The following is a 14,141-nucleotide window of genomic DNA, read 5'->3' on the forward strand; positions in this document are numbered from 1 at the left end:
CAGGAGCCTAAACACATATCATTACAGTTAAAAGCCCAGGTCTTGCAATAAAGAGGCAACATTCAAATCCTAGCTACACCTCTCAATGATGGCATGGTATTTGAGAAATTACTTAGTCTGCATTTTATGTGTGAACTGCAGATAATAACTCCTGTAACAATTAAATTAGCCACAATATATAAATCAATTAGCACAGTACTTGGTTACTGTGTGGCAAAGACTTAATAAGTGGTAACTAAAAGTGCATTTGCCATTACTATCTTTATTTTGAATTTCCAAATAATTAGAATAATATTTAACTGTAGGAGCAAGCAAAAGCCTTGGTAACTAAGAAAAATAAGCATTCATCAACCCTTATCTAGGGTACCATTTTTAAAATGCTTTTAAAAACTTCAGACTGGGGTCGGGGGGACCTTCAAGATGGCAGAGGAGTAAGACATGGAGATCACCTTCCTCCCCACAAATACATCAAAAATACATCTACATGTGGAACAACTCCTACAGAACACCTACTGAACACTGGTAGAAGACCTCAGACTTCCCAAAAGGCAAGAAAATCACCATGTACCTGGGTAGGGCAAAAGAAAAAGAAAAAACAGAGACAAAAGAATAGGGACGGGACTTGCACCTCTGGGAGGGAGCTGTGAAGGAGGAAAAGTTTCCACATACCAGGAAGCCCCTTCACTGGCGGAGATGGGGGGTGGGCAGGAGGAAAGCTTCAGAGCCACAGAGGAGAGCTCAGCAATTGGGGTGTACAGGGCAAAGTGGAGAGATTTCCACGGGGATGATCTGTGCCGACCAGCACTCACCAGCCTGAGAGGCTTGTCTGCTCACCCCCCGGGGCGGGTGGGGGCTGGGAGCTGAGCTCGGGTTCTGAAGGTCGGATCCCAGGGAGAGGACTGGGGTTGGCTGCATGAACACAGCCTGAAGGGGGCTAGTGTGCCACAGCTAGCCGGGAAGGAGTCCAGGAAAAACTCTGGACTTGTCTAAGAGGCAAGAGACCATTGTTTTGGGGTGCACGAGAAGAGGGGATTCCTTCCCTGTCTACACACAGAAGGCAGAGCACCGCCTAAATTAGCTCCAGAGATGGGCACAAGCCACAGCTATCACCTCAGACACAAGAGACGGGCATGAAACGCTAACGCTGCTGCTGCAGTCACCAAGAATCCTGTGTGCAAGTGCAGGTCACTATCCACACACACCCCCAGAGGGCTGTGCAGCCTGCCACTGCCAGGGTCCCGTGATCCAGGAACAACTTCCCTGGGAGAACACATGGCTCACCTTAAGCTTTTGCAACATCAGGCTGGCCTCTGCTGCCGCAAGCTTGCCCTGCATTCCAATTATAACTATTGTATCCCTCCCTCCCCCTGGCATGAGTGAGCCAGAGCCCCCTAATCACCCGCTGCTTTAACGCCATCCTGTCTGGGTGGGAACAGAAGCCTGAGGGCAATCTACACGCAGAGGTGGGGCCAAAACCAAAGCTGAACCCCAGGAGCTCTGCAAACAAAGAAGAGAAAGGGAAATCTCTCCCAGCAACCTCAGGAGCAGCAGATTAAATCCTCACAATCAACTGGAGGTACCCTGCATCTGTGGAATACCTGAATAGACAATGAATCAACACAAAATTGAGTGGGGGACTTTGGAAGCAACTGTAGACTTGGGATTTGCTGTCTGCAACGGACTTGTTTCTGATTTTAATCTTCTTAGTATAGTTTTAGTGCTTGTTATCATTGATGGATTTGTTTATTGGTTTGGTTGCTCTCTTCCTTTTTATTTTAATAATTTAAAAAAATTTATTTTAATTACTTAATTTTATTTATTTATTTATTTTTTATTTCTTTTGTCCTCCCTTTTCTTCTGAACTGTGTGTCTGACAGGGTCTTGGTGCTCCGGCCTGGTGTCAGGCCTAAGCCTCTGAGGTGGGAGAGCCGAGTTCAGGACATTGGACCACCAGAGACCTCCTGGCCCCATGTAATATCAATTGGCCAGAGGTCTTCCAGAGATCTCTGTCTCAACACTAAGACCCAGCTCCACCCAATGGCCAGCAAACTTCAGTGTTGGACATCCCATGCCAAAAAACTAGCAAGACAGGAACACAACCCCACCCATTAGCAGAGAGGCTGCCTAAAATCATACTAAGTTCACAGACACTCCAAAACACACCACCAGACATGGTTCTGCCCAAGAGAAAGACAAGATCCAGTCCCACCCACCAGAACACAAGCACCAGTCCCCTCCACCAGGAAACCTATACAAGCCACTGAACAAATGTTACCCACTGGGGCAGACACCAAAAACAATGGGAACTATGAACCTGCAGCCTGTGAAAAGGAGACCTCAAACATAGTAAGTTAAACAAAATGAGAAGACAGTGAAATATGCAGCCGATAAAGGAACAAGGTAAAAACCCAACAGACCAAACAAATGAAGAGGAAATAGGCAGTCTACCTAAAAAAGAATTCAGAGTAATGATAGTAAAGATGATCCAAAATCTTGGAACTAGAATGGAGAAAATACAAGAAACGTTTAACAAGGACCTAGGAGCGCTGAGGGGCGAGCGGAGAAGACCTCAGGATCCTGAGGACCAGAACGCCATGTCTTTCCGCGACCTCCACAACTTTACAGAAATGATGAGAGCCTTGGGATACCCTCGACATATTTCTATGGAAAATTTCCGCACACCAAATTTTGGACTTGTATCTGAAGTGCTTCTCTGGCTTGTGAAAAGGTATGAACCTCAGACTGACATCCCTTCTGATGTTGAGACTGAACAAGACCGAGTTTTCTTCATTAAGGCAATTGCCCAGTTCATGGCCACTAAGGCACATATAAAACTCAATACTAAGAAGCTTTATCAAGCAGACGGGTATGCAGTGAAAGAACTATTGAAGATCACCTCTGTCCTTTATAATGCTATGAAGACCAAAGGTATGGAGGACTCTAAAATAGGAGAGGAAGATATCAGCAAATTCAAGTTTGACCTTAGCTCAAAGATTGCAGATTTGAAAGCAGCCAGGCAGCTTGCTTCTGAAATCACTTCCAAGGGAGCATCTCTGTATGACTTGCTGGGCAAGGAGGTGGAGTTGAGGGAACTGAGAACAGAAGCAATTGCCAGACCTCTGGAAATAAATGAGACTGAAAAAGTGATGAGAATTGCAATAAAAGATATTTTGGTGCAGGTTCAGAAGACAAAAGACCTGCTCAATAATGTGGCCTCTGATGAAGCTAACCTAGAAGCCAAAATTGACAAGAGGAAATTAGAACTGGAAAGAAATCGGAAGCGACTCCAGACTCTGCAGAGTGTCAGGCCAGCCTTTATGGATGAATACGAGAAGACTGAGGATGAATTGCAAAAGCAGTATGACATTTATCTAGAGAAATTTCGAAATCTGGCTTATCTGGAACAGCAACTCGAGGATCATCACAGGATGGAGCAAGAGAGGTTTGAGGAAGCTGAAAACACTCTCCGTCTGATGCAGAACAAGCTAAAGGAGGAAGAAAAGCGACTGCTCAAGAGCAGAAGTCAGCCAGGAGTGCCTGAAGCAGCCCTAAGTGATAAGCCTGCATGGAGTTTATCCCCTTCCGAGAGGCCCAGCACAGGCCTCTCACTGTTGTGGCCTCTCCCGTTGTGGAAGACAGGCTCCGGACGCACGGGCTCAGTGGCCATGGCTCACAGGCCCAGCCGCTCCGCGGAATGTGGGATCTTCCCGGACCAGGGCACGAACCCGTGTCCCCTGCATTGGCAGGCGGATTCTCAACCACTGCGCCACGAGGGAAGCCCTATTTTTAGTTTTTAAAGGAACCTCCATACTGTTCTCCATAGTGGCTGCATCGGTTTGCATTCCCACCAACAGTGCAGGAGGGTTCCCTTTTCTCCACACCCTCTCCAGCATTTGTTGTTTGTAGATTTTCTGATGATGCCCAATCTAAACTGGTGTGGGGTGATACCTCATTGTAGTTTTGATTTGCATTTCTCTAATAATTAGTGATGTTGAGCAGCTTAAAAAAAAAAAAACAAGGACCTAGAAGAACTAAAGAGCAAACAAACAATAATGAACAACAGAATAAATGAAATTAAAAATACTCTAAAAGGAATCAATAGCACAATAACTGAGGCAGAAGAACGGAAGATAAAATAGTGAAATAACTACTGCAGAGCAGAATAAAGATAAAAGAATGAGAAGAATTGAGGATGGTCTCAGAGACTTCTGGGACAACATTAAATTCACCAACATTTAAATTATAAGGGTCTGAGAAGAAGAAGAGAAAAAAAAGGGGCTGAGAAAATATATGAAGAGATTATAGTTGAAAACTTCCCTTACATGGGAAAGGAAATAGTCAATCAAGTCCAGGAAGCACAAAGACTCCTATACGGGAAAATCCAAGGAGAAAAACGCCAAGACACATAATAATCAAACTATCAAAAATTAACTACAAAGAAAAAATATTAAAAGCAGCAAGGGTAAAACAACAAATAGCATAAAAAGGAATCCCCATAAGGTTAACAGCTGATCTTTCAGCAGAAACTCTGCAAGCCAGCAGGGAGTGGCAGGACATATTTAAAGTGATGAAAGGGAAACACCTACAACAAAGATTACTATACCCAGCAAGGATCTCATTCAGATTCAAAGGAGAAATTAAAATCTTTACAGGTAAGCAAAAGTTAAGAGAATTCAGCACCACCAAACCAGCATTACAACAAATGCTAAAGGAACTTATCTAGGCGGGAAACACAAGAGAAGGAAAAGACCTACAGTAACAAACCCAAAACAGTTAAGAAAATGGTAATAGGAACATACATATCGATAATTACCTTAAATGTGAATGGATTAAATGCTCCAACCCAAAGACATAGACTGGATGAATGGATAAAACAAGACCTGTATATATGCTGTCTACAAGAGACCCACTTCAGATTTAGGGATTCATACAGACTGAAAGTGAGGGGGTGGAAAAAGATACTCCATGCAAATGGAGATCAAAAGAAAGCTGGAGTAGCAATTTTCATATCAGATAAAATAGACTTTAAAATAAAGACTATTACCTGTCGATGGACACTTAGTTTTTCTTCCATGTCCGGCTATTGTAAATAGAGCTGCAATGAACATTGTGGTACGTGACTCTTCATAATGATCAAAGGATCAATCCAAGAAGAAGATATAGCAATTGTGAATATTTATGCACCCAGCATAGGAGCACCTCAGTACATAAGGGGCAAATGCTAACAGCCATAAAAGGAAATCGACAGTAACACAGTCATAGTAGGGGACTTTAACACCCCACTTTCACCAATGGACAGATCATCCAAAATGAAAATAAATAAGGAAACACAGCTTTAAATGATACTTTAAACAAGATGGACTTAATATTCATAGGAGATTCCATCCAAAAACAAAAGAATACACTTTCTTCTCAAGTGATCATGGAAAATTCTCCAGGATAGATAATATCTTGGGTCACAAGTCAAGCCTTGGTAAATTTAAAAAAATTGGAATCATATCAAATATCTTTTCTGACCACAATGCTATGCGACTAGGTATCAATTACAGGAAAAAAAATCTGTAAAAAATACAAACAATGGAGGCTAAACAATACACTACTAAATAACCAAGAGATCACTGAAGAAATCAAAGAGGAAATTAAAAAATACCTAGAAACAAATGACAATGAAAACATGATGACCAAAAACAAAAAAACAAACTTAAGACCAAACTCTCAAAGGGGTGAAAAGAGGGATATCATTCTTTATCAAAGATCTTGTTACCAACAATACTCTGCATAAAATATCTATTTCTCTTTTAGAATGAACTTTACAATCATTTTTAACATCCAGTGCAGAACCTGATGCTGTTGGAACATGCTACAATATCTTCCAGTGGAAAAAGCTTCAGTATCTTCCAATATAGTAAGTGAACCAGTAGCAAAATAAGACTGATTAATATCAATAGTACTGTTTTGCTTAATTCTTGGATTGTATAATTACTAATTGAATTTATTTGCTTTGTGGAGGGAAATGACTTAAATCAAGAAAACTTATTTGCTTAAAGCAATGAACTTTATTTCTTGTAATTCTTCAATTTATGGATATTTCTTATTCTTCAGTTGGTATGTGGTTGATGATTCAAATGGTCTCACTAATACACAACTGCAGATAGGCTGCTTGGTCTAGAAGAGTTCAGAAGGGAGAGCGTGTGTGTCTGCTCCATGTGGTTTCTGATTCTCCAATAGGCAATTCTAGACTTTTCTTTACGTGAGCAATCTCAGGATTCCAAATAGTCATAGGAAAGCAAGACCCAATGCACAGACGCTTCCTAACCTCTACTTGGGTCACATTTGCTAATGTCCATTGGATTAAACAAGGCAAATGGTGAAGGCCAGACACAAAGTGTGAAGTATTAGACTTTACTTCTTGATGGGAGGGGTGGGAAAGTGATATTAGAGTTGTGCATAAAGGGATGAGAGGAATTTGTGGTAATTTTTGTACTCTCCCATACTAACCGAACTTGTTCAAATAATGTATGTGAGTTATGCTGCATATATTATCAATTTTGATAAGGCTTAAGGGAAAATACATACTTATACAAACTTGTTCACAGACTAAAAGGCATATCATAGACAGTAATCTAGGAACAGAGAAAAGTGAAGCGTATACTGATTGACAGTACATATTGCAAAAGGAAAAAATTATTAAAATAAGTGGTTTCTTAGTCACTTTTACTTTACATGTTACCTATCCCCGTATATACTGATTTCTTCTTTCACATTTTTTTCATAGGACACATGTTTTTGAATAGAGAATTCTGAGTATATCTAGTGCAATGTGGTAAATATCACTCTTATTCTGTCAAAATTAATCATGCATTAAACCATTCTTTCAAATGACCTTTGTGAATTATGTCCTTATAATTGTATATAAAAAGGAAAACATGGCTCCTTGACTTGGGGAGTTCACAGTCATGGGAAAAATAGATATGGAAACAATTAATTATGGTAAAGCCTGACACACTTAACTTATTCATCTAAATAGAATGGTTGAGCATAGGAACTCATCCATGTCTGTAGAATTAATTGATGTTGTATTGATGGAGAGGGTCATTCATTTCAGAGAAAATGAGTAGACAATTGCATAGCTACTCCTATGAGAGCAGAAAGGTTAAGACAATCTGGGAGAGCATCCAGGGGCACATCTGCTGAGTTCTTGAAACAGGTTATTTCAAATCATCATTAATGATTTAATCAAAGAAGAACTTCACTTCCAACAACAATGATTCATGCATCTCCAGGAAAAAATAAAATACATTTATTACAAAGGAAAAGTTGTAGAGGTAAATATAAACCTGGAATGGAGTGGTAATAATGAAATTTTTAAAAATGGATTGATGAACAGATGATCAAACCTGGATTTGGGCAGGAGGGACAACGATATAACAAAGAAAAGAATCAGAATTCCATAAGTAAAGTCGTAGAAAATAGTCATGGGGTCCAGAATAAGGAATATAAAAATAAGGAATGATGATTAAGCACTAGTTAATATTTCAGTATTTGCAATTGTAAACCACAAATGAGACTGGAGATTTAACTAAACTATAAAATATTTAGGTAGAACTCATAATTTCTTTAAATTACAGTTAAAATGTGTTGTCCATCTAAATTTAGTACATATGCTGGATTACATGGATTAGGGTTGTAAGGAATGACATTAAGCAGAAGAAGGAACAGTATTATAAATTCAAAAGGAGAAATGTCCCCACCTGCCATCTACAGTATTTGCCCTGAGAATTTAATTTAAAAGAGAACAATGATACAGGAAATCCAGTAGTTTGTGGGGTACCTCTCTTGGTACTTTTCTGATTTGAAACAATGTAGAGATGCTTTTGGTTTGAAAGGTTTATATAGACTATACTACACTGTAAAGGGCATGCACTCCTTTAAAAGGAGATAAAAGGGGCTTCCCTGGTGGCGCAGTGGTTGAGAGTCCGCCTGCCGATGCAGGGGACACGGGTTCGTGCCCCTGTCTCGGAGGATCCCACATGCCGCGGAGCGGCGGGGCCCGTGAGCCCTGGCCGCTGAGCCTGCGCGCCCGGAGCCTGTGCTCCGCAGCGGGAGAGGCCACAACAGTGAGAGGCCCGCGTAACGCAAAAAAAAAATAAATAAATAAAAATAAAATAAATAATAAATAAAAGGAGATAAAAAATAGGCATAGTCTTCATCAAAACCAAAAAATGTTATTTCTGATAATTTTGATATATTTGAAATCCTTAAATATTTCCCTGGTATGAGAGTAATGCTTTTCTTTTTCTCTACAAAATATTGTGCAAGGTAGTAGATTTCTGTGATGTACAATTTTGTTCTTAGATGTATTTGCTCCTTAACTTAGAAAAGTACCCTGATATTTGTATTCTGTTTACTGCTTTAGAGACACTGAAAAAAATTGTTTCATTTGGAGTAATCCTGTTTTATTGGTGCATTAAAAATGTGGTGCAGGCTAATGTGGAAAATTTAGTCTGTCACTTTAAATCAATAGTGATCTACAGAACTATGCAAAGTCAAGCATTTGTTCAGGCTACCTTTGCAACAAATCATAATGCCACATTAAATACTTACAGGATGTTATTAAGCAAAGAAAACCTCCTGGGGAAAGGAGATCTGTTGAAGACAGTGGAAGGAAAGCTCCATAGGCAGATATTAAAAAGCATTGTTTCAGGGGGACTTCCCTGGTGGTCCAGTGGGTAAGACTCCACGCTTCTAATGCAGGAGGCCTGGGTTTGATCCCTGGTCGGGCAACTAGATCCCACATTCACGCCACAACTAAAAAGATCCCATATGCCGCAACTAAAAGATCCCAATAAATAAACAAATAAATAAATTTTAAAAATATAAAATAAAACAATAAAAAACATTGTCTCAGAATTTAGAGCTAGTGCAGCAGGAGATGGAAAACTGGAATGATAAGCAATACAAGGTACAAATAGGTGTTTTAATAATGTGCACATTTCTTTAGAAAGACTTTCATTTTTATAAAGAAAGAGGGGAAAAACTCAGCTCTGTCACCAGAAAAGTTTGCTAATCTGAATAAGTAAATGTGTCTGATGTTCCCTAGCCACCTATCAGAAATACTTCTATCATTTCAGATTGTAAAAATGAAAAGGACTTGAGGTGGGTAATTATGTTTGTGTGTGTGTGCGCGTGTGCGCACGTGTGTGTGTCTGGTACAAAATTAGATTGGACCAATTTGTAATCTATCAGAACATTTTTTTTGAGTAAATGTAATTTGCTGTGTCAGTTATATTTTTTAGGGTAATTCATTTATTCATTATCATGTATTTCAGAAAATATTTGGTGTCTACCATGAGCCACATACTGTGCCACAAACTGGGTAGACAGTGCGGAAAAGAAAAAAACAAACAAAAATACTAGAAACAGTCTTGGTCTCTGCTCTCATGAACGTCATAAAATTTATATTCTGGTGAGGGGTACTTCTAAAGGATATTCCTGGATGTGAGGAAGCAGAAGTACCCATTAGGATGGAAACACAAAGGTCAGATGAAGTAATGAAATAATGGGTGGCTTCTTTTTTTTGTTTTTTTAAGATTTTTTTGTGGACCATTTTTAAAGTCTTTATTAAATTTGTTACAGTATTGCTCTGTTTTATATTTTGGTTTTTTGGCCACGAGGCATGTGGGATCTTAGCTCCCCGACCAGGAATCGAACCCACACCCCCTGCATTGGAAGGCATAGTCTTAACCACTGGACCACCAGGGAAGTCCCTGGGTGTCTCCTTGGATACGAGCATTCAATAAAAGCAGCTGTGTTGCGCTACAGACGCTCTTGTGGCTCTGCTGTCTTGGTTGTACTTCCGAAGTTGATATCCTCTCCTCTTCTCTTTAGTGGATCTGCTTCTGTCTCTCTTTGCTCCACCAATTTTCCAGCCTTGCTTCTTATTCTGCTGACTCCTGTCTCTGTATCATATTTTTAATTCTACAAAAGAGAGACTTAGGTTAGTTATGTACCAACTGTATCAATCAGGATTTTTATTTATGAGCAACAGTATCCACTCTAAATATTTTAATTTAAAAATTATTGATCAGCTCACAGAAAATACAGGAGGGAGCAGAGACTCAGGAATAGAGTAATGAAGACAAAAACAATGTTCAAGTTTCCTGCACAGGACACATTTGGCAGAGGGCATGAACACCTCAGGAGTCACCATGCAATCTGAACACTGGATGTTCTTACACAGCTAACCTTTGGAGGTGGTTATATCTGCCAGTTCCCTCATCAGAATGGATTCTCTGCCACACATGCTTCTTCCCAAATTTCTGTAAGCATAAGAAGAGTATTCAGATATGTTCAGAGACCAAAATTCCATTATTACATCCACTGCATTTTTCTAAATGGAAGACTACAACTTGACTGAGTTTTGGTGCAGACAAATTACAGGTCTCTTGACTCCATAAAAATCTATTGATTTTGTTGTTGTTTTGGCACCATTACTTCATCAAAGTGTTGGAGATTAAGGTGGCAGAGTCAACTGACACAAAAAAATTTGCAGAAATTCATCTGTAACTATTTCTCTAGAAAAAAGTAGCTATAGATGGTTAGAGTTTCTTAGATTTGGCTTCAATAATAATTTGGAGCTTAATAATTTCTCATCTTACACCACATTTATGGAACAATAAGTATAATGTATTTTTTAAAATTATATTCTATTGTGTTCCCTAAAACATGTATTGCAAATTGTGAAAAATACATTCCATGAAATGATAGAAAGAAAAACATGAAAGGAAAATATAAGTTGTGAAAATAAAATGAGCCCCAAAATAAATTAAGGTAGAAAATAATTGTCTTTATATTTTGCATACATGCTATCTGTGATCCCCAAATTCTCAAAATTACATTCTGAACATTCTAGAATACATTGCAAAGAAGGAAGCCTGACAAGTTTCATTATCTATAATATTCATAAAACAAAACAAACAATATGGATTACTCAATATTAGTACAACAGTTACTTTTAAAACTGTAAAATTTTAAAAACTTTTTTCAATAAAAGAAATAGTTCCCTGTGATACTTCATGAAAGAATTACTATAAAACAAACAATAGTGGCAATAAAAACTTCTTTAATGAGTGTATGGTTTTCCTACAAGCAATCCTTATGCTATCTCTTACTATAAGTTCTAGGATGTGCCAAAGCATAGTTCCGTTAAAAAAAATTACCAGGGATCAATGCACACACCCTATATGGACAATTATCTAATGATCTGCCCTAAGAAAAGGAGAGATTTTAAATATTAGCTTTGATGTTCATCTTGAAGAAGGTACACCTCCAAAGGCTGTTTATCATAACCTCCAGGGGATGCAATATGTTTTAAAAACACATATTCAGGGGCTTCCCCTGTGGCGCAGTGGTTGAGAATCCGCCTGCCGATGCAGGGGACACGGGGTCGTGCCCCAGTCCGGGAAGATCCCACATGCCGCGGAGCGGGCCCATGAGCCATGGCCCGTGAGCCTGTGCGTCCGGAGCCTGTGCTCCGCAACGGGAGAGGCGCTCCCCAACGGGAGAGGCCACAACAGTGAGAGGCCCGCGTACCACAAAAAAAAAAAAAAAAAAAAAAAAAAAAAAAAAAATCTGACAAAAACACATATTCAATACTCAGATTATTGTAAAAATAAAAACTATACAAAGCAATGATTGACAGATCTTCTGTAGATCTATACAGATTAGAGAATGAATAAGCATTGAAGAGAGTCCAAAAGATACTGCTGTAGAGGAAGTGATGGACTGTATATTTCCAGATCAGAGTCCGTAACTATGAATCTTTTCAACCATTTGGCAGATATTAATCAGAAGTAATTTTGGATTATACCCATCACCAATTATTTGTAGCATGTGTTTTTTATGTTGCTAAATGCTGTGTCAACCTGAGCTGACTTGCCAGCCTAAGTAAGATAAGAAATCTGAAAGTGATTTTCACATTTAATACAGCACAATAAAGAAGCTCTTACTACCCACACTCTATTTCTAATCCTTATGTTATCTAACGCTGTTAGGAGGCAGCTCCTCCTATCACAATTAGAAGTTGATGAGTAAAGACAATAGAGTTATATTCTGAACGTTCACCATGAGGATATTTCAAAATAGGTGACTTTAAAGAAGTTAGTAGGTTCTTAAGCCAACCATGTGGAGGGTGTAAATTGGTCAAGAGAGTGAATACATGAAGGAGAAAGCACAGATAACTACCAAGGGATCAGGAATAGTTACCTGTCCTTACCTTGGCCTTGGAAATGGAACTTAAACAGAATCATTGCAGTTAAGGGAGGAAAAAGGAATTTGTGTATCCAGCCTGAAAAATCCAAATATTATTATATAGGTAAGCCAACCACAGATAGACCTGCCAAAGGGTATTCTTAGAATAAAGGATATACTGATGATTCTTATGAGGCATATATGGCTAAGAATGAGGATAGCTCACTGAAGTGGCAGTCTTTCATCCTACAGAAGAGGGCCACCTAGAGCACTAAAGCAGGATTGAAAGAGAAATAATGGTATTTCTGGATTCCTGTATTCAGCGGGAGTAACGAACCAGTCAGTGGGGGTGTGGGGGGATGAACACAGTGTCATCAACCGAGTAAAAATCCCTAGTTATAGGGGGTATAATTCAAAAACAAAACAAACAAAAACAGAAGAAACCTCAAAAGTAATTATTGAGAGAATGAGTCCATTTTTAGCTATGTGCCAGGCCAGAGATTACAAAGCCAGCGAAGTTAGAGTGATTTGGATCACATCAAACTCTTGTCCCACTCCTATCCTTAATAGAGATTGAGAAAGAGATATGGTGTTAAAGAAGAAAAAGCCAATAAAGTTCTCTTTCATGCTGCAGAGTGTCTTGCTTCCTGACTACAGAAGGTCTTTGAAAGAAGAGGGGAGAAAAGTTTTATCTTTGAATAAAAAATGAAACATTGATTATTGTATGGATCTGGACATTTATAATTTTTTAAAATGTTAGACTGTGTTCTCTGACTTAAAGGAGTACAGGGCTTTTAATGAGCATAAAAATCATGAGGACTATAAGAATTTTCATCTAGGGTCAAGGGAAAGAAGAAACCCACCGAAAAAATGTTAAGGGGTAGCTAGAATTTAAAATATGGTTTATTTTTACTACATCCTATAAAGCATGCTTGTTTATATATCTGAAATGTGTGTGTGTGTGTGTGTGTGTGTGTGTGTAAAAATGTTAAGGGGTAGCTAGAATTTAAAATATGGTTTATTTTTACTACATCCTATAAAGCATGCTTGTTTATATATCTGAAATGTGTGTGTGTGTGTGTGTGTGTGTCAGTAGAGAACATTTTTTTAAAAAATTCTGGAATCAAAAATTATCTATACATCAAGGTCATTTAAATGTTGAAATTATCTCCCCATGAATTGGTGAAGAAACCTCAGTTTCATTCATTGTTAAAATAAATTAGCAAATCACTAATGAAAGTGATTTCTGGCAAAGCATTTACATCATGACCCAATGAACATTTAGCATCCGTAATACTTATGAATAAGAAAGAAAGGAGGCTGCATTCATATTTGTTTACAACATTACAAAATAATAGCAGTTTACTCTCATGGAATCCCAGACATCTGTACTTGTTCAAGAATATCATCCCTGCAACACACAGATAAGTGCACTTCTATTTTTTTTTAAAGCATCATAAAACTATCAGTGTCACACCTGAGGTCAGGGAAAGTGTTTAAAAGATTGAATTCAGAATGACTGAATAATAAGTAAAAATATGAAAACATGTTTTGCTTCTAATATGTGTTCCCACACAGGTCTCTTCACACCTGAATCCAACAAAGCATTCATAGATATGTACCTCAGTCAAACAGGGCACAATTTACAAACAAAATGAAGTTTGTTTTTTCATTCTGTGTTACATCACTAATTTTCTTTGATCACTTCCAGTGCATATAGCACCAACGAAACGAACTCAGGAATGAAGCTTGTTATAAAAATGGGCTTTAGGGTGCATTAAAAAATGATTGTGTAGGGCTTCCCTGGTGGCTCAGTGGTTACGAGTCCGCCTGCCAATGCCGGGGACACGGGTTCGTGCCCCGGTCCGGGAAGATCCCACATGCCGCAGAGC

At 38.9% G+C, this 14,141-nt stretch overlaps 1 protein-coding gene across 1 annotated transcript; it reads left to right on the top strand.

Annotated features, from left to right (window-relative positions):
- The first annotated feature begins 2,564 nt into the window (after positions 1–2,564).
- LOC102993616 (clusterin-associated protein 1-like) lies at positions 2,565–6,169 on the top strand. The gene is made up of 2 exons (XM_055086922.1): positions 2,565–3,610; positions 6,103–6,169. The coding sequence occupies exons 1-2, from the start codon at positions 2,595–2,597 to the stop codon at positions 6,167–6,169; spliced, it is 1,083 nt and encodes a 360-aa protein (XP_054942897.1). The 5' UTR covers positions 2,565–2,594.
- The last annotated feature ends 7,972 nt before the right edge of the window (positions 6,170–14,141 follow it).

The sequence above is a fragment of the Physeter macrocephalus genome, chromosome 9 (assembly GCF_002837175.3).
Source record: "Physeter macrocephalus isolate SW-GA chromosome 9, ASM283717v5, whole genome shotgun sequence".
NCBI classification, from domain to species: domain Eukaryota; kingdom Metazoa; phylum Chordata; class Mammalia; order Artiodactyla; family Physeteridae; genus Physeter; species Physeter macrocephalus.